This window comes from Hippopotamus amphibius, chromosome 16, assembly GCF_030028045.1.
Source record: "Hippopotamus amphibius kiboko isolate mHipAmp2 chromosome 16, mHipAmp2.hap2, whole genome shotgun sequence".
NCBI lineage: Eukaryota > Metazoa > Chordata > Mammalia > Artiodactyla > Hippopotamidae > Hippopotamus > Hippopotamus amphibius.
The window spans coordinates 12,806,596-12,833,621 of record NC_080201.1 but is presented as its reverse complement, the minus strand read 5'-3'; the positions used below and the strand labels follow the sequence as shown (position 1 = coordinate 12,833,621).

Sequence of the window (27,026 nt, the reverse complement as noted above, 5' to 3'; positions counted from 1 at the left end):
TGAAGAGTAGCCCCCACTTGCTGCAACTAGAGAAAGCCCACGCACAGCAACAAAGACCCAATGCAGCCAGTAAATAAATAAATTTATTAAAGAAAAAAAAAAGAACAACAACAAAGCTAGAAACATCACACTCCTTGAGTTCAAAGCTACAGTAATCAAAACTACAAAGCTACAGTAATCAAAACAAGACAGTATAGTACTGTCACATAAGCAGACATACAGATCAATGGAATAGAACAGAGAGCCCAGAAATAAACCTACACTTATATGGGCAATTAATTTATGACAAATAAGGCAAGAATAGACAATGGGGAAAAGACAGTCTTTTTAATAGTGTTGGGAAATCTGGACAGCTACACACAAAAGAATCAAACTGGACTATGTATATGATGTGGACTTTCTCACATCATATACAAAAGTAACCTCAAAATAAATCAAAGATTTAAATATAAGACCTGAAACCATAAAACTTCTAGAAGAAAACATAGGCAGTAAGCTCTTTCACATCCATTGGTCCTAGCAACACTTTTTTGAATATGTCTCCTCAGGCAAGGGAAGCAAGCAAAAACTGGACATCAAACTAAACCTCTTGCACAGCAAAGGAAACCATCAATAAAATGAACAGGCAGCCTATCAAATGGGAGAAGATACTAGCAAAAGATATATCTGATAAGAGGTTATATCCAAAATAAACAAAGAGCTCATACAACTCATAGCAAAAAAACAACCTGATTAAAAAATGGACAGAAGACACAAATAGACACTTTCCCAAAGAGATGGCCAACAGACACATAAAAAAAAAAAAGATGCTCAACATCACTAATTATCAGGGAAATGCAAATTAAAACCACAAAGATACACCGTCTTATACCTGCCAGAATAGCCATCATCAAAAAAACAACAAATAACAAGTGTTGGCAAGGACACTCAGTGCACTGTTGGTGGGAATGTAAATTGGTATAGCCACTATGGGAGACAATATGGAATATGGACAAATACCATATGATCTCACTTAAATGTGGAATCTGAAAAATAAAGCAAAACAAAAAACCAGACTAACAGACACAGAGAACAAATGGGTGAGCGCCAGAGAGAAGGGGAGGGGGGGTACGGCAAAATAGGTGATTTTATAACCTCCAGTTATAAAATAATAAACCATGGGGACGTAATATATAGCATGAGGAATGTGGTCAATAATACTGTCATAACTTTGTATGGGGACAGATGGTTACCAAATATATCGTGGTGATCACTTCACAATGTATGCAAATGTCAAAGTTACTTTGTAGTACATCTGAAACTAACATAGTATTATATGTCAATTATATTTCAATAAAAAGAAAAAACATGTATACACATAAATAAATTCACATGAAAGTAATTTTTCTAGAGAATAAATAAAAACAGAAACATGCAAAAAGTGAATCAATGTTTTGAAACTGGCAGGGTCCACAGCTGATATAAATACATCTCATATTAAGGAAAGTGATATGTTATTTTTAAAAATAAAAACTGTTTATCTCATAGCAATCATTCTGCCAGACAGTTTGTAAACTGCACTCATATCTACTATTTTAATTGATACTTAACCTTGTTACGTAGGCAGGACAAGTTCTCCTCATATCTTTCCCTACCCCATGCTTTTAAACCTAAGGATAAGCAGTCACACAAATAATGAGTAACCTGGATAGGATCTACATCTGGACCCCATGCCTATAAAGTTTGTGAGCTTTCTGTTTTAGTCTGCAGCCTCCTTTTTAAATGTAAATCTAAACCTCTCATTTAAAAGGATATCCATATTACCTGTCTGGGGAGAGTCTCTCCTCCACCGATACATGTAACTTCGTGCTCTGCTGAGGTACCTCCTAGTTGCTCTGCCAAGTCGTTTCCAGAAATGATGGGATAAATAATACATAAAAGAACATGTAAGTCAGGTATGAGGCTAGCAGGAGAGCTTAACTCACCACAGCTTTCCATTTCTAATTGCTAGTGTTGCTGTAAAGGGAATGACAACCTCCCCAAGTAGCATCAATGAATTTTTTTTTTCGTTTTTGGCCGTGTGGCACGCAGGACCCACATTCCCTGCCCAGGGACTGAACCCGCACCCCCAAAAGTGGAAGTCTGGAGTCCCAACCACTGGACCCCAAAGGAAATCCCAATGAATTCATTTTTAAATATAGACAGAATAGTATAACTAACCCACAGGTACCCATCAACCAATTCCTTTTTTTTTTTTTTTAATAAATTTATTTATTTTTTGGCTGCACTGGGTCTTTGTTGCTGTGTGCAGGCTTCCTCTAGTTCTGGACAGCAGGGGCTACTCTTCATTTTGGTGTGCAGGCTTCTCATTGTGGTGGCTTCTCTTGTTGCAGAGCACAGGCTCTAGGCGCGTGCGGGCTCAGTAGTTGTGGCCTGCAGACTCTAGGGCGCAGGCTCAGTAATTGTAGTGTACAGGCTTAGCTGCTCCATGGCATGTGGGATCTTCCTGGGCCAGGCATTGACCCGTGTCCCCTGCATTGGCAGGTGGATTCTTAACCACTGCGCCACCAGGGACATCTGATTAAGAGATGTTCTAAATTAAAGTCTCCCTGTTTTGTCACTGATTTGTTGGAGAAATCTGGTCACTGGTTCTGTAAAATGTCCTACATCCTAGATTTGACTGACTGCTTCCTCATGATATTTTTAAACTTTTATTTACAGTAAATTTATGGAGTTGTACAACCTTTACCACAATGCAATTTTAAAACATTTCTATCACCCCAAAAAGATCCCTCATGCCAATTTAGAATAATTTCCCATTTGTACCAGCAACCCTTAGTCAACCACTAATCTACTTTGTCTCTATAGATTTATCTTTTCTGGACATTTTACACAAGCAGAAACAAAGTATCTATGCTGGCTTACTGTCATAATTTTTTTTTAATTTTATGCAATTTTCTTATATTTCTTCTAGGTTTTGAAGCACTCCTTGCTCCTAGATTTTATCACTCATGTATTTTTCTAATACTAAATGGTTTCATTTTTCACACTAGATCTCTGACCTCTTATATCCTGGTTTATAGTATGAGGAATGAATACAACTTTGCTTTCCAGTTAGCTATCCAGTTTTAACAATGATATTAATTATGACTATTTTTTCCCCACTGATATGAGATATTCCCTTTCTAATATATTACATTGTCATATATGTGTAGGCCTTTTTCTAGATGTTCCATCTGTGGAATGTCTTACATTTTAGATTTGAATGACTGCATTTTTGAGGTATTGTTTACCTTGTTCCTTTATTTCCTTCCTGTAAACTGTGCAAACTGCTTATTATATCTACAGTCTCAAGTTGATTCAGGGTTTTTATAGGCAGCAACACTACTTGTTAGGTGGTATGGATATTTCTGATTGCAGCACATCAAGAGGCACATAAAATCTGGTGGTTTTACTTTTTGAAATGCTAAGATTGATCAATGGGTTCTGGTGATGTTAGCCTGGTGTCTCTATTAAAAAGAATCCCACCAACCTTCCAACCTAATGGTTGTAAGTCACTGATGATTTTTGCCTAGATACATCATTTCCTTAGGAGTCAGAAAATAATAGTTTTTCCCCCCTATCATTCATGCTACAATTATTAGCTGGAATTTCTCTATTAAAAAAATAGAGACCCACACTTAGGCGTGGGTGGAAGGGATGAATAGGCAGATTCTCTGCCCTAGAGTATCTTTAGGGCAGTGAAAATACTGTATATGATACAATAATGATGGATATATATCATTATACATTTGTCCAAACTTACAGAATGTGCAATAGCAAGAGTGAACCCTAAGGTAAACCAAGGACTTTGAGTGATTATAGTGTGTAACTAATGCATCATTCTGGTGAATGATGCCAATAACGGGGAGGCAATGCATGTATGTGTGTGTGTGTTGGGGTGGGGGGGGGCGGAGAGTATATAGGAGATCTCTCTACCTCCCTCTCAGTTTTGTTGTGAACCACAAACTACTCTTAAAAAACAAAAAAGTCTCAAAAACAAACACTTAAAAGATCTTCTTCATCAACTATTTGGTTTTCTGGATACAGTTCACATAGGAAAGGCAGGATAAATGCTTAATCCTTTAACAGTTTTCAGAGCAATAACTTAGGGCTTTAATAACTTATGATGGTGATAAGTTTTTTTTTTAAAGTACACAATTATGAATTTATAGATTCACATAGATTTGATGTATTTCAATCTACAATCTAAGAATACATTCATGATTCTTATTAATGCTCAAATTGTCCCACCTTAGGCCACTAGGATCTCTTTCAAGGCTGTACCTGTGCCTACTGACATAACTCTATAAGACTCAGACGGCTTTCTTGCTCTCTAGCACGATAAAATGCCCTAGGCTCATCTTGTTTATTTCCCATCACAGACCTGGAAAGCCATTTCTCCAAGCCCTGGTTCCCTTTAGTGTGAAAAGACCACAGTGTAGGGTATCAGAGAGTTTTTTATGTAAGCATATGCTTTAGGGGTCTCTGCCCACCTACTGCTAAATAAAGTTCCCCTTGCACAACACATAACATTACACTAGGACTTAAAAATTATCAGACTAGACAGGGTCCTGAATTTACGAAGCTTTTCTTTTAAATAATCTACTTCCTTCTCAAATGTCTAAGAAAATGAAAGGGAATGTAAAATGCCACTATAAAGTAACCAACTCAATGGGTCAGAAATCACATTAAATTGCAAGCCAGATCAAATCCTCTCTATATAGTTATGGCCAGTGAAAGCTCTGTGCTATGAAGCAGTAATCTATGATATTTGAGGTGAAAAGGGAAAGTATCAAAACACAAGTCTAGAGTTTCTAGCCTTCTGGAGTCTAAGCCTTCCGGATGTGGACCTTGTGAATCAATTCTGGATAAAACACTCACCTTCTGAAACAGCAGCTCCAGGTTCCTCTGCCTGGACAACTCCCTCTTCATATTCTGCGGAGCTGTCACTGTCAGAATCAGAACTACCTGATACCTGCAGGTCTTCAGAGACAGGATTCCTAGTCTCTGAATCATAAGAGGTGGTTGGCGAATGAGGCTGTGTCCTGCTCGCTTGAAAATAAGCATCCAACGGTGTTCTCAACCTATGTATGCAGGAAGACAACAGAATTCCAGTACAATGTACCATCATCACAAGAATAATCCACAGTAATCTGGAGGTAAATCCTAGTCATTTTAATTCATCAGCAGGCCATTAAATGCTGCCTTTGAACACTGAAGTAGTAACAGAGATTCAGGAGATGCTGCCTGGACTAGATACGCTCTTTCCACTCAATTAGTCCATTAGCCCACATTGAAGCTTGACCCTTCTGCTAAAAGCTAATCCTACTTTACTGGCATTTCTTTTGTCAATACCTTTTATAGACATGACTCACATATATTAACAAGAAAAGTTAGCTATTAAAAGAAAGAAGAAAGGAAGGAAGGGAGGGAGGGAAGGAAAGGAGAAAGAACTAACTCAATTTATCTGCTGGTATTAGGGGACTGAAAAGAGAATGGGCAAGATGAAAAAAAGGGTCCTATTGATCAAATATGGTCTCATGGGATTCTGCTGCTGCAGCTACTCAGACCAAGGTCTTTTGGGGGTATGAAGTCTAGCTACAGTCATCATTGTTTCACCTCTTATTTTAAGCCTTTTTTCAAGTTAAAAATGTCAAAGAAGGTCAAAAGTTCTCTCTTTTGCCTGCTCAAACCTGCTGTTGAACTCTTTAGTGATTTTTTTCCATTTAGTATACGTGTCAACTCCAGTATTTCTTTTCTTTTCTAAATTTATTTATTTATTTGTTTGTTTGTTTATTTATTTTATTGGCTGTGTTGGGTCTTCGTTGCTACACAAGGGCTTTTTCTAGCTGCGGTGAGCGGGGGCTACTCTTCGTTGTGGTGCGTGGGCTTCTCATTGCGGTGGCCTTTCTTGTTGCAGAGCATGGGCTCTAGGTGCGTGGGCTTCAGTAGTTGCAGCACATGGGCTCAATAGTTGTGGCACACAGGCTTAGCTGCTCCGCGGCATGTGGTATCTTCCTGGGGCAGGGATTGAACCCATGTCCCCTGCATTGGCAGGCAGATTCTTATCCACTGCGCCACCTAGGAAGTCCTCCAGTATTTATTTTGTACACTTCAATCTCTTTACTGAAATTATCTATTTGGTGATACACTTTTTATACTTTGCTTTAGATTTTTTAATCTGCTATTTATTTTATTTTTAATATTTATTTATTTGGTTGCACTGGGTCTTAGTTGTGGCTGGTGGGCTCCTTAGTTGCAGCTCCAGGGCTCCTTTTTAGTTGTGGCTCACCAGCTCCTTAGTTGTGGCACACAGCCTTCTTAGTTGTGCCATGCAAACTCTTAGTTGCGGCATGCATGCGGGATCTAGTTCCCTGACCAGGGATCGAACCCAGGCCCCCTGCATTGGGAGCATGGAGTCTTATCCACTGTGCCACCAGGGAAGTCCCCTAAATCTGCTATTTAAATACATTCAAAGTTGTTCTATTAAGTCCAACATCTTGGCTTCATGTACAGTTTCTATTTTTCTTTTTTTTTTCTGTGTATGGGTTACATATATATTTTTTTTAATGATATTTATTTATTTATTTAGCTGTGCCAGGTCTTAGTTGTGGCACGTGGGATCTTTGCTGCAGCATGTGGGATCTAGTTCCCTGACCAGCATTTGAACCTAGGCCCCCTGCATCGGGAGCATGGAATCTTAGCCACCAGACCACCAAGGAAGTCCCTGGGTTATACTTTTACACATCTTATTTTTTCTTGAAAACTGGACATTTCAAATAAAATAATGTGGTAACTCTGGAAATGAAACTGCACCCATGCCCAGGGTTTTTGGTTGTTGCTATTTCTTGTAGTTATGACTGCTTGTTTAGTGACTTTTCTGGAGTAATTCTATGATGTTTGCATTCTTTACTGTGTGTGGCCACTGAAGTTTCTATTTGTTTAGCTTAGTGTTCAGTTCATGACTAGACAGAGATTTTTTTAAACACCTGGAATCAGTTAGCCTCCCAGTCTTTGCTGAGGGACTTGATGTGTGTGTTGGGGCACATCATCAATAATCAGCCAGGCAGATGACAACTCTGCCTTAGCCTTCACTTCTTGCTTAGCAGAGCCTCAAGGTCAGCCAGAGTTGAGAGCTTAGTGCCTTCTTAGGTCTTTCCTGAGCATGGGCACAGCTGCATATAATCCTGGGAATGTATGTGGTCTTCTAGATTCCCAGGAATATGTCAGAACTTTTCAAACACCCATGTGAAGACCTCATTCCCCAGCTTTTCCTTTTAAGCTTTTTGGTTAGTCTAATGTTTGCCCCAATGGTCATCCACTGCCTCAGGCAGATCCTGGGGAATAGGCTTTAGGCTTTTCAGACTGGACAAGCCAGGGATAGCCTTTCAAGTGAGATCTTCCAGGAAACCACCAAACAGGTCTAAGAAAGAGAATCCTCTGGGGATGAGGCTTTGAAGGACCTCCAGTTCCACTCTACTCTCTCTAGTTGCTTCCAGGCTGCTAGCTTTTCACTGTGATTGTCAGCAGTTAGTTTTCAAGACTACTATGGAGCTGAAGAGGGGGATGGGAATAGAGAATGCCACAAAGCTCACAGTTCTTACTGAGACTTAGCCAGTTTTCTTTAAGAATCACTCGTGAATGTCAGTGGAATTAATCTCTCTGCATGTGTCATCCTTCCTATCACTGGTACCATGATCTCTTTCCAGAAGATGTCTCCTTTTTCCTTCATTCCTTTATGCTGAATATGCAACTATGACAATCATCACAGCATAAAGCCTTCTTTAATTTGATGGGTGTTTGAGTTGTGTTCTAAGACAATTACTGAATATAGGAAGTTTCTGATAGAGATACTAGAAATATAATGAATAAGTTAAAAACGCTTTGCAATTATTGTCAACTATTGAAATTTCAAAAATCCTCCTATCATATAGGAGAAATGTGAAGATCAAATATGCTAAATCAAAAGGCTCTGTGTTGGTCTCTGGTGGTTATATTTAAGAAATGCAGAAATATAGGGTGATAAGAGAAAGGACTAAAACATAAGCTTGGAGCATATTATCCATAACAGTTGTGATACCAGTTTAATCAGAAGTCTTAAGGTAGTCATTCTTTCCTACTGAAGTCATTCTCAGCACATGCTAGTAGGGATAGAAGCAGATAGTATGTCAAGAAGAAAACGCTACTGTATAGCACAGGGAGTTCTGCTCAATACTCTGTAATAACCTAAATGGGACATGAATTTTAAAAAGAATAGATACATGTATATGTGTAAGTGAATCACTTTGCTGTACACCTGAAACTAACAAACATTGTTAATGAACTATACTCCAATATAAAATAAAAAATTTTTTTTTAAATGGAAAAAAAAAAATCACTCCTGAATTGCTACAGTACTGGATTAATTTCCAGAGTCCTGAAAAAGTTGATTTTGATAAATTTTGCCAGTTGTTTCATTGATTTTATGGAGAGAATTTTCTGAGGTCCTTACTCTGCCATTTTCACAGATATCACTCAGGTTTCCTTTTTTAAAAAATGCTAAGCAAGTTTACAAACTTATTTTTAGGAACTGTGTATGAACAGCAGCTATAGCTACTTATGAGAATAAGCACATAAGAACAACATTTCTTAAGAACAATTTAACCAAATGAAATACATAATAAAGTTCAGCTATTACATGCATATCAATAGCATTCTGCATAGAAACCAGTAAAAAACTGATTGACTTGTTTTTAAAATCATTCATTAATATTGCTTTTAAATAGCAAAATAGGCATTTCTAAGGGCAGGTGGGGACATATGCAAGAGGAACTATGAAGAGCAACTGGGAGGCAGTGCTAGGAGTACAGTCTTGAAACCCAAGAAATTCTCTTTTCCTGCACTTATCATCTCTGAATTAAATAACAGTATAGTAAGTTCTTGCCCCTTGCTTACCCTCTGTAGTCCTAGATTCCATAAGCTCCATGAGAGCAGATACCCTGATCTGTCCTGTTCACCAATGTATTTCCTAGGCAAAAGTTCAGTCTCTCACATAGTGGAATGTTACAAATATATGATGAATGAGTGATGACACTGGCAGCCAGAATCAAGCAGCCTCAAAGAAAGAAATAGGAAAGGAGTTTGTGACCTTGACTGAGTAGTTAGGAAAAATATCCCACGGCGCAGGTTTCCCTAATTTTGGCTTCTTGGTGGAGTCTGAGGCAAAAGCTGCTCAGCTTGGTCCAGGCTCACAACACCTGGTCTGGGGATAGTCTGTCAGGTGAGTAAATGCCAAACAACATAATGAGACATTCAGAAGGTATACGCAATCCGTCCCGGGAAAGCTCAGACTTCTATGTGAATTTAGTGTGGAATTTGTTTACAACACAGTATTTAAAGGAAAAAAATTTTAATGCCACATTTATCTGGCTCCAGAATCCATGTTCTCTCCACTGAACTGTACAGTCCCTTGCCTTTAAGGTTTATTCTCTTTGTGGAGACAGACATATGACTGTCAGTCAAATAGCTTAACTGACATCATTTAACATCTAAATTTTGTAGCTCAGTCCCTAAGCACAGATTCTACACACATTAAGCAATTTTCTGATTAGAGTTTGGCTTCTGTGTCAGTATCCTCTAGGAGAATCATGCTGACCACTCCAACAAGAGAATTTGGTCTCTGTGGTGTTTCTATTTTTCCCTGTAAATTGGCATCTGGTTTATAAGTGTCACTCTCCTGTGAATTGGTTAACAAAAATGTCCCCAACCAAGAGCAATCTCCACCCCTCCCCTCAATGAGTGTATGAACAACCAAGCCTGAGGACTACTGTAAGAGGCCTCTTCACAGTTCCTGGGGACACCACTCTCAACTCTCAGCCCCCTATTTCAACAGGGTCCCTAAATTGCGCTACGAGGTACCTTCACCTATGACACAAAGGTATGAAGTCCTACCTTGTTTTCAAAATCCAAGTAAATGGCACCATAAAATAACAGAGCAGCATGCACTTGCAACGCTTGCAGACACAGAACTAGGCACCTCTCACCCTTGATGGATCACATCCAGCAGTGACCAGGCATTACAGAGACTGAAGCCACAGTAACAGCAGGCCCTGATACAGTAATCAGCAGGATCCATGGAAAAGGATACTGAAATCGACAATTAGAAGGCACAATCCCAATTCCAGAGTTATCCCAGTCAAACCACAAATCACCCCATCCTCTTCCTCATTTGTAAAACAAAGGTAATATATGGCCCAGCTACCATTTTTTAGTGTCATCTCATTATTTTCATAGTGTTAGAAAACGAATCTGACTGAAGCTTCCTCTATCTGCTTTTGTAGACAACAGTCAGATCCAGGTTCCAACACCAGCTCTAATGTCTTCTGTGCTGTCACTATGAGACACTGAACAAATCACTCTCCCAGGGTCCAAGTTCCTTCACATTTAAAATGAAAAGGTTGAATTCAATCTCTTTCAATATTATGAAGACATTCAGAAGGCCACATGTCAAACAAAATATTTCAAATAAAGCTGGAAGAAGTTAAAAAACAGATAAGGCATAGACAATTGTTATTCTTCATAATAACTCCATCAAGACTTGACAGCTAATCCCTTCTCAAGAGGCCAAATTCAAACCAAAACCTATGGAAGAAAACTATTTTTAACTCTACAACACAGTACCAGGTAAGGAGGGCTAGAATGTTTCCCACTTAGTCAGATAAGCTCTAAATTAATTCACACTCTACTTTTCACGAGGCTTCCCTAAATCCAGCCTGCCCATCTTCCAAAATCTACCGCACTACTAAGCGGAGTGCCAATGAACAATGAATCTTGGGCAAGAGGAGTGGACTTGCAAGTTAAATATTTTTTTGATGTACAAGAGACAAATGATTTTTTAAAAAGCCAGCCTCTACAGAAACCATTGCCAACAAACTACCACCGAGTTTTCAAAACATATCATTGTAACTTATACCTCCATTACTTTGTGATGTAAATAAGGCAAGCACGTTTATTTTTATCTGATTTATAAGGTAATGGGGGTCCAGAAAGGTCACCTGACTTGCCAAGCCACAATGCCAATTCTTGGCAGCACTGGGGCTATGATCAGAGCCTAGAGTTCATAATTCCCAATCTGCCACTAATCCCACTATTTATGCATATATTTACCTGGCAGTGTTTGTCCTCTGAGACCCTCCAGCTCTTGCCCTCCGTGAAGCAGAACTCCTCCTCCTTGCTCTCACTGGCCCCACACTGCGGTCTAAAGGTGGTCTCAGGAATTCCAGCATGCCATGAAGTCTCTGAAGCCCACTGATGAAGCTGTTCATTGAATCCAGTGAAGACACTCGGGCAGTGTGGTTAGCAGCAGATTCCTGCCTACGCTCCTCTGAAATTCCTGGATTGATATTCTCCACGGTCTCTTCTCCTGAGAGCTCCCCTTCCTCTGTCAGATCAATAGACACCTGTGGAGCAGGCTGAAGCAGGGGCAGTCCCCCTTGGCTGCTGACCACTTCATCAGGAAGGGGCTGGAGCAGGGGTGGTCCCCCTTGGCTGCTGACCACTTCAGCAGGTGCAGGCTCAAAAAGGGGTGGTCCCCCTTGGCTGCTGACCACTTCAGCAGGAGCAGGCTGTTGTGCAGCATGATGATCTAACTGCATCTGAAGATCATATTCCACTGCTTCATGAGCCATCACTAAGGAAGTAATATTTGTAAAACGTATTAGTAAAATATGGGACTTCCCTGGTGGCACAATGGTTAAGACTCCACACTCCCAATGCAGGGGGCCTGGGTTTGATCCCTGGTCAAGGAACTAGATCCCACAGGCATGCTGCAACTAAGAGTTCGCATGCCGCAACTAAGGAGCCGGCGCGCCGCAACTAAGACCCAATGCAAGCAAATAAATAAATAAATATTGGGGGGACTCGAGGGAGGGTGGGGGGGAGTCGAGGGAGGGAGAGAATACGGGGATATGTGTATAAAAACAGATGACTGAACTTGGTGTATCCCCCAAAAAATAATAAATATTTTTAAAAAAGACATGAAGATGGCAAAAAAACACAATTTAAAAACGTATTAGTAAAATATATATGACATGTTTTATCTAATAGTATCTAAAAAACATCCTTTAATATTTCTGTTTAAGACAATCCTTGACAAAACTGAGAAACTTAAAGAGATGATTTTAGTTTGACTTTTTTTTTCCATAACGAGGACTTATAGCCAGTTTTCCAGTTTGCCCTCTGAAAACATGAATCATGTGACCATAGCGCTATCCTTTAAAACAAATCCATAAAATAAGAGAACTGAACTATTGAAGGTAACCTCCCAGACCTCTTGCAGTTCTGTCATGACCTGGATATGGACATTTACTACAACAAATGCATACAATGCTATATTAAATTTAGTAGGCAATATTCATCTTTCATGGCATCAAGCTGCAAAGAATAAACACAGAAAGAAAACCTCTACACTTGCAAAATTAACTCAACTACTAACTCAAAATAGAAATTTATCTATTTTCTCCAAAAGGGCTGAGCAACCTTTATTTACTTCAATCTTTTCATTATTTTTATTTTCTGTCCCTAATTCCATTTGTTAGTCCATTCAACAAATATTCATTAAACATGGGTTATATCCCTTTCATTATTTGTTTCCTGTCTCTAATCCATTACATTTATTCTTCCAGAAATACTTATACAGGGAGATCAACTTGATGATGGGTGATGACTTAGAGGGCTGGGATAGGGAGGGTGGGAGGGAGATGTGGGAGGGAGGGGATATGGGGATATATGTATAAATACAGCTGATTCACTTTGTTGTACAGCAAAAAGTGGCACAACAGTGTAAAGCAATTATACTCCAATAAAGAGATATAAAAAAAAAAGAAATACTTATGCACCTGTCATGTAGTCAGACACTCCACAGAGGCAAACACAGATAAGTGGCTAAGACCCTGCATAACAGTTTACATTCTAGCAAATGGGAGAATAAACAAAGCAATGTGAAAATTATAAATTGTGCTATTTGGTTTTGGGAGTGGGAAGCAAGACACAATAGTAAGGCAAAGCCTCTCAAAAGTGAATATGAAACCGAGACATGAAGGATTAAAAGAAGTTGGCCATATGAAGAGCCAAGAAAGAGTTTCAGAAGGAAATCAACACACAGCTGCCTGCTGAGCATGAGTTTGGTGCATCTGAGAAACTAGGAAGCCCAGTGTAATGAGTACAGTAAGAAAGAGCAGACAGTACAGGATGAGGTTGATGAGGTAGGACATTCTCACTAAAGGGCCTTGGTAAGGAGTTTCTTCTGTGTTAGGAATGGACTGTAGGGGAGCAAAAGTGCAGGCAAGGTAACCAGTTTATAGGCTACAGTGGGAGTGTAAACTAGTGATCACAGAGGCAAGAATGGTAGCAGTGGGGATGGAAAAGAGTAGACAGCTTCAAGAATCCTCAGCAAAGTTATGCCACTTAAAATCATGGGATAGATTAACTAAGAAGGAATCGAGACAGAAGAAAAGCAGGCCAAGGACTAATATCAGAGACATTAACATTAAAAGGACAACAGTTACAGGAAGAGAACCCAGAAACCAAGACTACAAGGTAGGAGAAAACCTGGGAGAGTGTGGTGTCCTGGAAGAATGTTGCAAGAAGGGAACGGTTAGGTGTCTCAAGTGCTACTGAGGGGAAGAATGGCCACAGACTTAGCAACACAGAGATGACAGATAACCTAGAAAAGAGCTGTTTCCCCAAAGTGATGGGGTAGAGGCCAGATTGGAGTAGACAAAGTAAATGGATGGAATTCCAATAAACACGATGAATGAAGTATATGTTCCTTTCTCTCCTGGTTATTCCTGAAAATCCATGAACATGAACCCCCAGCCCCTGGAAGAAAGGGCATTAAAAAAAACGATAAATCACAAGCACAAGGCAAAGAGAGTATGAGACACACAAATCAGTTTTTCAGATCGATAACTGGTAGGACTACACGCTATTGAGAAGCAAGCTAATTCCCGCTGAGGGGAGAGTAGAAACAACATACCACAGAAGATAGCGTTCAAAGATGGAGATGGAAAGGGGGGTTGGCTGAAAGCCTGTGAAAGTAGTTAATCTGTCCCTCAAGTAACATTAAAAAACACCTCCCCCTACACTGCAGAAAATTGGAGGTTTAAACCAGACAGACTTAAGACCAGCAGTGAAAACAAGGAGCTAAGTGAAAGTCTATAAACTTTCACAAGTGTGAGACACTTCCAACCCTTCTCCCTAGCCACACAAATCCAGAATGCAATATTCTGATTTATATATATTCTTTATGCCTCAAGGCAGGAGATTAGAGGATCGTTCCAAAACCAGCTCAAGAGGAAATACTGACAGCTGTGAAATCTCAAGAAAATAGCTGGGTCTCTGTCCATATATTTAACAGTAAAAGTCCATTGGTTAAGTCATTCATACAGAGCTTCCAATCAGTTTTCTTGGGGTGGGGGGGGTGGGGGAGGTTGTCTCTCCTCAAAAGGAACAAACAGCCAAAGAACAACTGACATTCAAGAAAAGTCTCCAACATGAGAGAAGGAGACCAAAGCAGACAAAGAAACTTGGAGAAGAGAAATAAGTAGGTAAATAAACAAACAAATCCAAACTTAAAAGAATGCCAAGGGGAAAAAAGATCAGATCAGAAAACAAGAGCTCTTAGAAATGAAAATTTACAACCAAAATAAATACTTTAATAGACGGACTGGAACATAAACCTGAGGAACTCTTTCAGAAAACAAAAGACAGTTAAAAAATAACATAGAAGATGGCGGAGTAGGAGGACATGCGCTCACTCCCTCTTGCAAGAGCACCAGAATTACAACTAACCGCTGAAACCATCGACAGAAAGACACTGGAACTCTCCAAAAAACCCCACCCCACACGCAGAGACAAAGGAGAAGCCACAATGAGATGGTAGGAGGGGGGAATCGCATTAAAATCAAATTCCATAAAGGCTGGGTGGGTGACTCACAAGCTGGAGAACAGTTATACTGCAGAAGTCCTGAGGGTTCTGAGCCCCACGTCAGGCTTCCTAACCTGGGGGGTCCTGCAACGGGAGGAGGAATCCCCAGAGAATCAGACGTTGAAAGCCGCGGGATTTGATTGCAGGAGCTCCACAGGACTAGGGGAAACAGAGACTCCACTCTTGGAGGGCACACAAAAAAATGTGCTCACCAGGACCCAGGGAGAAGGAACAGTGACCCCATAGGAGACTGAACCAGACCTACCTGCTGGTGTTGGGGGGTTGCCTGTGGAGGTGGGGGGCAGCTGTGGCTCACCGAGAAGACAGGGGCACTGGCAGCAGGGATTCTGAGAAGTGCTCATTGGTGTGAGCCCTCCCAAAGTCCACCATTAGCCCCACCAAAGAGCCTGTAAGCTCCAGTGCTAAGCAGCCTCAGGCCAAACGACCACCAGGGTGGGAACACAGCCCCACCCATCATCAGACAAGCAGATTAAAGTGTCACTGAGCTATGCCCACCAAATTGGATTAAAATCTTATTGAGCTCCACCCACCCAGCCCTACCCACCATCAGTCCCTCCCATCAGGAAGCACCCACCAACCTCCTAGATAGCTTCCTCCACAAGAGGGCAGACAGCAGAATCAAGCAGTATCAGCAGTATTTTGTCTTGTGGAACTGAAAATCACAGCCACAGAAAGACACAGAAAATGAAAAGGTAAAAGACTTTGTACCAGATGAAGGGACAGGATAAAACACCAGAAAAACAACTAAATGAAGAGGAGATAGGCACCCTCCCAGAAAAAGAATTCAGAATGATGATGGTGAAGATGATCCAGGACTTTGAAAAAAGACTGGATGCAAAGATCAAAAAGTTTACCAAAGACCTAGGAGAATTAAAAAGCAAACAAACAGAGATATGCAACACAATAACGGAAATGAAAAATACACTAGAAGGAACCAATAGCAGATTAACTGAGGCAGAAGGATGAATAAGTGACCTGGAAGACAGAATGGTGATCATCACTGATGCAGAAAAGAACAAGGAAAAAAGAATGAAAAGAACTGAAGACAGCCTAAGAGACCTCTGGGGCAATGTTAAACGCAACAACATTCGCATTATAGGGGTCCCAGAAGGAGAAGAGAGAGACAAAGGACCCAAGAAAATACTGGAAGAGATTATAGTTGAAAACTTCCCTAACATGGGAAAGGAAACAGCTACCCACGTCCAGGAAGCACAGAGAGTCCCAGGCAGGAGAAACCCAAGGAGAAACACGCCAAGACATATGGTAGTCAAATGGACAAAAGTTAAAGACAGAGAAAAGTTATTAAAAGCAACAAGGGAAAAACGACAAATAACATACAAGGGAACTCCCATCAGGTTAACAGCTGATTTCTCAGCAGAAACTCTGCAAGCCAGAAGGGAGTGGCATGATATATTTCAAGTGATGACAGGGAAGAACCTACAACCAAGAATACTCTACCCAGCAAGGATCTCATTCAGATTCCATGGAGAAATCAAAAGCTTTACAGACAAGCAACAGCTGAGAGAATTCAGCACCACCAAACCAGCCCTACAACAAATGCTAAAGGAACGTCTCTAAGCAGGAAACAGAAGCGAAGAAAAGGACCTACAAAAACAACAACAAAACAATTAAGAAAATCGTAACAGGAACATACATCTCGAGAATTACCTTGAATGTAAACGGACTAAAGGCACCAACCAAAAGACACAGACTGGCTGAATGGATACAAAAACAAGACCCACATATACGCTGTCTACAAGAGACTCACTTCAGACCTAGGGACACATACAGACTGAAAGTGAGGGGATGGAAAAAGATATTCCATGCAAATGGAAATCAAAAGAAAGCTGGAGTAGCAATACTCATATCAGATCAAATAGACTTTAAAATAAAACATGTTACAAGAGACAAGAAAGGACATTACATAAAGATCAAGGGATCCATCCAAGAAGAGGAGATAACAGTTATAAATATATATGCACTCAATATAGGAGCACCTCAATACATAAGACAAATGCTAACAACTATGAAAGAGGAAATCGACAGTAACACAATCATAGTGGGGGACTTTAACACTCCACTTACCACCAATGGACAGATCATCCAGACAGAAAATTAATAAGGAAACACAAGCTTTAAATGACGCAATAAATCAGCTTGAATGAATAGATATCTATAGGACATTACATCCAAAAACAGCAGATTACACATTCTTCTCAAGTGTACGTGGAACATTCCCCAGGATAGATCACATTTTGGTCATAAATCAAGCCTTGGTAAATTCAAGAAAATTGAAATTGTATCAAGCATCTTTTCTGACCACAATGCTATGAGATTAGAAATCAATTACAGGAAAAAAACTGTAAGAAACACAAACACATGGAGGCTAAACAATACACTACTAAATACCCAACAGATCACTGAAGAAATCAAAGAGGAAATCGAAAAATACCTAGAGACAAATGACAATGAAAACACAATGATCCAAAACCTATGGGATGCAGCAAAGGCAGTTCTAAGAGGGACGTTTATAGCGATACAATCCTACCTCAAGAAACAAGAAACATCCCAAGTAAACAATCTAACCTTACACCTAAAGAAACTAGAGAAAGAAGAGGAAACAAAACCCAAAATTAGTAGACAGAGAGAAATCATAAAGATCAGAGCAGAAATAAATGAAACAAAGAAAACAATAGCAAAAATCAATAAAACTAAAAGCTGGTTCTTTGAGAAGATAAATTGATAAACCTCTAGCAACCACTCATCAAGAAAAAGAGGGAGTGGACTCAAATCAATAAAATTAGAAATGAAACAGAAGTTACAACAGACACCACAGAAATAAAAAGCACCATAAGAGATTACTACAAGCCACTATATGCCAATAAAATGGACAACCTGGATGAAATGGACAGATTCTTAGAAAGGTATAACCCTCCAAGACTGAATCAGGAAGACAGAAAATATGAACAGACCAATCACAAGTAATGAAATTGAAACTGTGATTAAAAATCTCCCAACAAACAAAAGTCCAGGACCAGATGGATTCACAGGTGAATTTTATCAAACATTTCGAGAAGAGCTAACACCCATCCTTCTCAAACTCTTCCAAAACATTGCAAAGGAACACTCCCAAACTCCTTTTATGAGGCCACCATCACCCTGATACCAAAACCAGGCAAAGATACTACAAAAAAAGAAAACTACAGACCAATATCATTGATGAATTTAGATGCAAAAATCCTCAACAAAATACTAGCCAACAGAATCCAACAACACATTAAAAGGATCATACACCATGATCAAGTGGGGTTCATCCCTGGGATGCAAGGATTCTTCAATACATGCAAATCAATCAATGTGATACATCATACTAACAAACTGAAGGATAAAAACCACATGATCATCTCAATAGATGCAGAAAAAGCTTTTGACAAAATTCCACACCCATTTATGATAAAAACTCTCCAGAAGGTGGGCATAGAGGGAACCTACCTCAACATAAGAAAGGCCATATATGACAAACCCACAGCAAACATCATTCTCAATGGTGAAAAACTGGAAGCATTTCCTCTAAGATTAGGAACAAGACAAGGATGTCCACTCTCGCCACTACTATTCAACATAGTTTTGGAAGTCCTTGCCACAGCAATCAGAGAAGAAAAAGAAATCAAAGGAATCCAAATTGGAAAAGAAGAAGTAAAACTGTCACTGTTCACAGATGACATGATACTATACATAGAAAATCCGAAAGATGCCACCAGAAAACTACTCGAGCTAATCAATGAATCTGGTAAAGTTGCAGGATACAAAAATAACACACAGAAATCTTGCATTTCTATACACCAACAATGAAAGATCAGAAAGAAAAATTAAGGAAACAATCCCATTCACCATTGCAACAAAAAGAATAAAATACCTAGGAATAAACCTAACCAAGGAGGTCAAAGACCTGTACTCAGAAAACTCTAAGACACTCATGAAAGAAATCAAAGACGACACAAACAGATGGAGGGACATACCATGTTCTTGGATTGGAAGAATCAACATTGTGAAAATTACTACATTACTGAAAGCAATTTACAGATTCAGTGGAATCCCGATCAAATTACCAATGGCATTTTGCACAGAACTAGAACAAGAAATTTTACAATTTGTATGGAAATGCAAAAGACCCCGAATAACCAAAGCAATCTTGAGAAGGAAAGACAGAGTTGGTGGAGTCAGGCTTCCCGACTTCAGGCTATACTACAAGGCTACAGTGATCAAGACAGTATGGTACTGGCACAAAAACAGAAATATAGATCAATGGAACAGGATAGAAAGCCCAGAGATAAACTACAGTCAACTAATCTATGACAAAGGAGGAAAGGATATACAGTGGAGAAAAGGCAGCCTCTTCAATAAGTGGTGCTGGGAAAACTGGACAGCTACATGGAAAAGAATGAAATTAGAACACTTCCTAACACCATACACAAAAATAAACTCCAAATGGATTAAAGACCTAAATGTAAGGCCAGACACTATAAAACTCCTAGAGGAAAACATAGGAAGAACACTCTTCGACATAAATAACAGCAGGATCTTTTCTGATCCACCCCTAGAATAATGGTAATAAAAACAAAAATAAATAAGTGGGACCTCATGAAACTTCAAAGCTTCTGCACAGCAAAGGAAACTATAAGCAAGACGAAAAGACAACCCTCAGAATGGGAAAAAATATTTGCAAACGAATCAACAGAGGACTAATCTCCAAAATATATATAAACAGTTTATCCAGCTCAATATCAAAAAAACAAACAACCCAATCCACAAATGGGCAGGGGAAAAAAAAAAAAAAAAAAAATGGGCAGAAGACCTAAATAGACATTTCTCCAAAGAAGACATATGGATGGCCAAGAGGCACATGAAAAGATGCTCAACATCACTCATTTTTAGAGAAATGCAAATCAAAACTACAATAAGGTATCACCTCACACTGGTTAGAACGGGCATCATCAGAAAATCTACAAACAGTAAATGCTGGAGAGGGTGTGGAGAAAAGGGAACTCTCCTGCACTGTTGGTGGGAATGTAAGTTGATACAGCCACTATGGAGAACAGTATGGAGGTTCCTTGCAAAACTAAAAATAGAACTACCATATGACCCAGCAGTCCCACTACTGGGCATATACCCAGAGAACACCATAATTCAAAAAGACACATGCACTCCCATGTTCATTGCAGCACTATTTACAATAGCCAGGACATGGAAGCAACCTAAATGTCCATCAACAAATGAATGGATAAAGAAGATGTGGTACTTATATACAATGGAATATTACTCAGCTGTAAAAAGCAATGAAACTGGAACATTTGTAGAGATATGGATGGACCTAGAGACTGTCATACAGAGTGAAGTGAGTCAGAAAGAGAAAAACAAATATTGTATATTAACACATATATGTGGACTATAGAAAAATGGTACAAATCAACCGGTTTGCAAGACAGAAATAGAGACACAGATGTAGAGAACAAACATATGGACACCAAGTGGGGAAAGCGGGGAGGGTTGGGGGGGGGAATGAATTGGGAGATTGGGATACCAAATTGTACACCCTAAATATATGCAGTTTATTGTAAAAAATAAAAAAATAAAAAGTTAAAAAAATAATAATAATATTAAAAGGTCAAGCCAGAAAACTCGATTAACTAAAGTACAAGAATGAGAGAACTCAAAATGGAGAAGAAAGTGAGGCAAAACCTCTGGTCAAGATGGAACCATAAATTCTCTCCCAACTAAGAACCCCAACACGGTAAATTTCCTCAAAAATTATATTGAATAGAAAAAAGCAGGTTACACACGAACTTCCACTATTAACTCCATTTTTAGGACACTTAAAAATATGCAAAACCACGCTACTGTATGGATTTATAGATATAAGGCAGTATAAAACAAGCCCAGGCATGAAAAATACCAAATTCAGGAGAAGGAGGGTGCAAGGATACACATGAGGCTTTGACTATAGAATTTTTTTTAAGAAAAAATTTTAAAAAAGGCGACGAAGAAGAATTTTATCAAAAAGTCAAAGCCAAGATTTGTTAGATCTGGGCGGTGGGTGCATGGGTCTTTTAAAACTTATTCTATGCACTTCTCAGGATAGTTAAAAATTAAAAAGTGAAATTTCTCCCCATCATATGCCAGTTCTGATGAGATAACAACCAGTTCTGATGAGACGTGAAAGGCCCAGAGCTGAATCCAAGCCTGATTCATCAGTGTATCCTACACAGCGAGAAGTACATAGCAGATGCTAAATACCTACTGAATTACTCACCATACACCTAAAAACACGAAACACAAAACCAACCAAAAAACCCTCAACAGCTAACAACGTATCAGCACCCAATACAGACAGAGAGAGACAGGAGAGATACAGAATATGTTCATCCTGCCAGAAAGTTCTCTAAACAGCGCCGTCCTGGAGCAAAAAAGCTTCCCAATCAACGTGGGGAGACACACATGGCTCCAGGCCTGGGGCTGAGCAGCGGCGCGTCGACTGGTCCCCCCAGGCCATGAGCAGCCCGCTCCTAGACCTCCGCCGTCTTCCCAAGCTTTGTCACTCAGATGTCACCCAATGGCCGCTGCAGGCGGGGATGATGGCTCCCAATGAAAAGACTAAGAGGTGCCGTCGGGGGGGGGGGGGGGCGTCCTGCGTTCAAACCCCTGCTCTGTCACGTCCTACCTGTGGGACCTTAGGACGGTTCCCGAGCTTCCCTGCTCGACTGGTTGGCCTGTAAAATGGGGATAATAAATGTGTTTACGTCACAGTCTTGCTGTGACGTAAAGTTGGGTAGAACGATAGGTCTTTCATTCCACTTGAAAGTGATGCAAGTAGCGGGCGCTCAGTGGGACTGCAGCTGTTCGCAGACGAAGAGTCTGACTGACGCTCGACTCCCTGGAGAGCTGCCCTGGACTTCTGACTCCGGCCCCGCGGTGACCTCGGCTCCTTCCGGATCCCCGGAGTTCCGGCCTTCCCCGCCCCCACCCTCACCAGCAACCCTGAAAGAGCAAAGATTCGGGCGCCTCAGCCCCGACCGCTGGGGCCGCCCGGAGCGGCCGAACCTCCTCAGACCGCCGGGTTCCAGGCCCGCCCGCAGCCCACCTCGTGGGGCGTCCCGGGGCCCCCTGCCCAGGGACCCAGCCTGGAAAGTCCTCCCGGAGCCAGAGGCCCAAGGCTTGGGCAGAGGCAAGCGTCCACCTCACCTGAAGCCGGATGGACGCGGCCAAACTCGCGAGGCCACCGCAGCAGCGACCTTCTCCTCCGAAAAACTCGCGCCGCACCGCAGCCAACAGCCACCTGCAGAATGGCTCAAGCGGCCCGCCCGAGCGCAGGCTTGGCCTGCTCCTATTGGACAGCAATCCCAGTCGGTAGCCAATACCCTCTCTTCTTCATTCTTTGGTCACCGCTGGCCGAAACAGCGGCGCTCTTATTGGTTGATCCTTCGTAAACGGGCTAGGCGTGACCACGCGCTGAGGAGGCCTCGTACAATTGGTAGAAATCTACGTCCGTCAACTCGCGCCCAGCCCCCAAAGAGAAAGGCTGAAGAAGGGTTTTACCGCTCTTTATTTGAACTTTGTGGCGGGAGGAAGTCATGAGAGGAAGATTGCTTGGTCCACTTCTAAATGATGAAAATATTAAAACTGTGTCTCATGCTGTTTCTCCCTCAGTCTTTGGTGAAGGAAATGTCTTTATCCAAAGGCCGGTAGCTAATCCAATAATTTCTGCCCGCAGAATCCTGGAGCCTGTAAAGAGAAGTAGGACAATCCCGTTCATTTATATCCTCCAGTGGGGCTGAAGAGCTCATACAAAAGAATTTACCTATACGATCTCTTCAATCCCAAACCACTGCAAAAACTGCCTTCTACTAAGCTGTCGGCACATCACTTGACAGCCAACATTTTTCAAACATTTCCCTGAAAAACGAAATCTCACACTGCCAAAATTTCATTTACTCAGCTGCCAGTTTTGAGTGGAACTGGTATCAGAGGAGAGCATACATAATTGAAAGCCATGGATAATCCAAATAATTGGCTTTTTAAAAATTTTATTTATTTTTTATTGGGGTATAGTTGCTTTAAAATGTGTTAGTTTCTGCTGTACAGAAAAGTGAATCAACTATATGTATACATATATCCCCTCCCTCTTGGACCTGTCTCCCATCCCCCCATCCCACCCACAAACAATTGACTTTTCAATATTTTCCTCCTCCAAGTCTGCCACCAAAGCCAATATTAGCATATATACTTTTTTTTTCCTTTTCCTGCCTCTAGGGGAGCTTCTCCTGAGCTATAGCAAGGTTAATATGAGGAGAAAGGAATTTTATTTTGTAAACAAATACATATATTATGGAGTAAAAAGAAAAACATTTTGAGTGATTCTCACTGTTATATAAATAATGGCACGTCCAATGCAGAAAAATTAGACAATACATAGAAGCAAAAAAGAAAAATTGTCTCCAGAGAAGTCATTATTAACTTTGTTTAAATTCTCAATTTATCTCAATATGTATATTTAGATACAGATGGAATTAGGGTATTTAAATAATTTGTTTGGTTGTGCTGGGTCTTAGTTATGGCAGGCAGGCTCCTTAGTTGCAGCATGCATGTGGGATAAAGTTCCCTGACCAGGGATGGAACTCTGGCCCCCTGCATTGGGAGCACAGAGTCTTAACCACTGCACCATCAGGGAAGTTCCATAGATGGAACTGTTTTAATCTTAAAATATATCTTGAATTGCATTCCTTGTCAATGAATACATAGGCACATCATCAAATACTGAGTGATTCTTTGAAAAATTTTTACATTAAAAAATTAATAGGTAACCTGGGCAGCGGGAAGTCTTGCCAGATCCCTGGTTCTGGTCTGCATCTGCCACCTGCTCTCAGGGTGATCTTGGACAATCCCCTCCCTGCCTTGGTCTTCAGTGTCCCCAACTGTTTTCAAAGGGATTTTGGAATAGCTCCAAGCTCCCTACCTGCCCTGAAAAGAATGTGACCCCTGTTCCTGGGAAGTGTGGCATGGGTGGGCACACAACACTGGTGGGGAGGGGGGAATAGAGGGGTGTACAGCCCAATGCTGATCTTAGATCCCAGGTGGGAGTGAGGGATCTTCCCCTCCTGCTGTGTGTCCTGGCCCAGTTAAATAACCTCTCTGAACTTGACACTTGGGGGCTGCGGGTACTAGTATCTCTTCTAGCTTAAAACTTGGGGCAACAGGAGCTCCTGGGTCCTCATACCGGGGATGCATTGCTGGAGGAGGCACATTCCTTTGGAGGAGGTGGAAAGTGCAGACCAGCAGGTTGCTGGGCTTCTGGGGCTTAGGCCTGGGGAGGTGACAGGACCTCTTGGTGCCTTGGTACCCCAGCAGCTGCTGCCTGGAAAGAGCCCAGGCACCTGACAGGGGACCTGGCTTCCTTACTTCCCCTCATGTTTCCCCAGTCCCAGCTCTGTCCTCTGTGGGGTTAGCCCTCCTAGCCCAAGGCCCATTTGCTTCCCTGCTAGACCTACAGTTGCCCCTTTGCTAACAAACTCCTTTCAGCCCCCATGGGCTGGGGATGGAGTGTTGAAGGGTTGGGGGGCTCCCTGGCAGGCACCCCATAGAACCCATTGGCCAGTGAGCAGGAAGCGGCCCTTGGGCTGGTCCTGGCATGGGGGGGCAGGATCCGGGCAGGAGTTGTTATGGACACCACAGCGGGGGGCCCAGCCAGAGCCCAGTTTCCTAGCTTGGAGGGCAGGAGGGCAGTGGGGGCATCAGCCCCTGGTGCCCTGGCTGAGGCTGGGTGGGACAGGGAGTCACAGGGAAGGCCAAGGAAGTCCTGTGGCAGCAGAGCGGGGCTGATTCCTGGCACAGCTCCCGCTGAGTCTCACTGGAGATGCCTGGCTCAGGGCACCCCAGGCGTCAGTGGGGGAACCCAGAGCAGCAGCGCAGGGCAGAGGAGCCTAGGGGTTATCTGACCGCGGCGGCTGGACACAGCAAGTGCGGGTGGGCTCCGGGCTGGCCTTATCCTTCCCCAGGTCCCTCCAGCGCCTCCCCCCCCACCGCCACCACCACTATCACCCTGGCGATGAACACGGAGGCCTGAGGAGGGCCAGAGTTATCTGGGAGGCTCAGCTCTTGGCTGTTAGCAGGTGGCCCAAAGCGCCTTGGTTTTTTCTGTTCTCTTCTTTCATTCCATGAACCTTGTTTAAGGAAAACCTGACTTCAGCCAGTATGGTCGTCCCCAGGCCCACCCAGGGGCCCAGTGAACTTCCAACTCAGGAGAGCTCTGGGGCAGAATCTCTGCACCCCAGTCACCTGTCGGGGAGGACAGAGAAGGCTGGCCTGCTTCTCCCCAAGGTATTGTGACCTTGTGCCTGGAGCCCTGTGCTGGCCTGTGGCCACAAGGCCCCCACTTCGGCCGTGGTGACATGACCCTGTGCCAGGGCCTTGCTTCGCCTCCTTTGTGTGCTAACTTATCCCATACTACCTCGATTTTTTCTGCTGATTTCCTTTCCTTTCTTCAACTTGAAAATACTGTGTTGAGAGCAGTTTCCTGAGTTAATCCTGTTCAGAACAAGGATGCTTCCTGGAAGTCGGGAGACAGGGGAAACAGGCGTGGCCGGGGAAGGCTCTGAAGAACCGAGTTTCTGTCCCAGGAGAAGTGAGTGGATGTGAAGGAGCCTTGCTCCACAGAGACTGGTTTTGTCCTGGTACCTTTTAAAATTGAGGCATAACTGACATAATAAACGCACAGACTTTAAGTGTGTGGTTTGAGGAGTCATAACCAATGTCAGCACATATAACCACTGTAATCAAGACAGAGGTGAAGATGAGAGATTTCTATCTTCAGTGATTTTTTTTTTTTTTTTTTTTTTGGCTGCACCACGCAGCAGCTTGCAGAATCTTAGTTTCCCAACCAGGGATTGAACCCGGGCCCTGGGCAGTAAAAATGCTGAGTCCTAACCACTGGAGCACCAGGGAATTGCTATATCTTCAATGATTTTTAAAAAGAATTTTTGCTTATAAAATGCATGCTCACGGTAGAAAACTCGGATTGCGCAGAGAAATCCAGGGCAGGATGTGGCAGGGTCCCTACCATGCGGCTCCCATATAAAGGAGCCGCCCGCCAGCATCCCACCACCCAGACAACTGCTGCTAGCGTTTCGGTGTATTTTCTTCCAGTTTTTTCTATGCACATATATACATATGTTAAATATTTTTCTATACATATTTTGTACATATGACATCAGATTAAATTTAGTGCTTAAAAACTTACTGTAGAATAAGCATGTCCATATATTGTAAAACATTATGTAAATATGACTTTTGAGAAGAAAAAAAATTAGTAGGTAATATATCACATGGCAAAAAAATTTGGACAACACAAAGGGCTGCTTAGTGAAAAATATACAGAATGTTTCTAAATGGTCCTGAGAGTATATTCATCCATGATCCACCTAATGGCCATGTTTACTAATTAGGAGAGAAGGGGAATAAACACACAAGCCAGAAATTTATAGTCTTGTCTCCAACTTCCAAAAGTTTTATATAGTTAGAGGAGAAGCTGTGTTCCATTTTAGGGGTGAAATTTCTGTTTACAACTTTATGGGTGTTTACTTAAACACCAACCCCCTGTTGGCTCATTTGTAAAAAGAATGAAAAAACTGCACCTAGCACCACTTCATAAAAGAGTTGTTTAGATGGATGTCTTTTTTTAATTTTTTGCCTCCACCAAAAGGTATAACTAATGTGTTCCCTTAAAGTACATAATTGTAACTATTTCTATGCACCTGAATGAAAAATTTGAAAAAACTGTCAAGGTTTAAGGATGCCAAAGAAAGTCCACACTTGTGGTAAACCTTATCCCCAGGTTCTGGGGAAAGTGATTAATTTTCCTCTACCATTAGGAGTACCGTCATTCATTCATTTTCTAGTCCATTCCAAGTCAGCAAATATTTTTTTCAACAGCTAGTGGAATCCTGGCTCTGTTCTATACGGTATGGGT

The 27,026-nt window shown here is 41.5% G+C and overlaps 1 protein-coding gene across 2 annotated transcripts in view; it reads right to left on the bottom strand.

Moving 5' to 3' along the window:
- Positions 1–22,348, bottom strand: part of RFWD3 (ring finger and WD repeat domain 3) — a 46,165-nt gene extending 23,817 nt beyond the window's left edge. Inside the window, exons 1-4 of one of the 2 annotated variants that reach the window (XM_057712896.1) lie at positions 22,247–22,348; positions 11,167–11,689; positions 4,903–5,105; positions 1,804–1,874 (exon numbers count right to left, since the gene is read on the bottom strand). In XM_057712896.1, coding sequence (XP_057568879.1) covers positions 1,804–1,874; positions 4,903–5,105; positions 11,167–11,687 — 795 coding nt within the window. In that variant the 5' untranslated portion in view covers positions 11,688–11,689; positions 22,247–22,348. Of the gene's footprint in view, positions 1–1,803; positions 1,875–4,902; positions 5,106–11,166; positions 11,690–21,725; positions 21,802–22,246 lie in introns of those variants that run through there. The other variant, XM_057712895.1, reaches the window with a different exon arrangement.
- Positions 22,349–27,026: the final 4,678 nt, after the last annotated feature.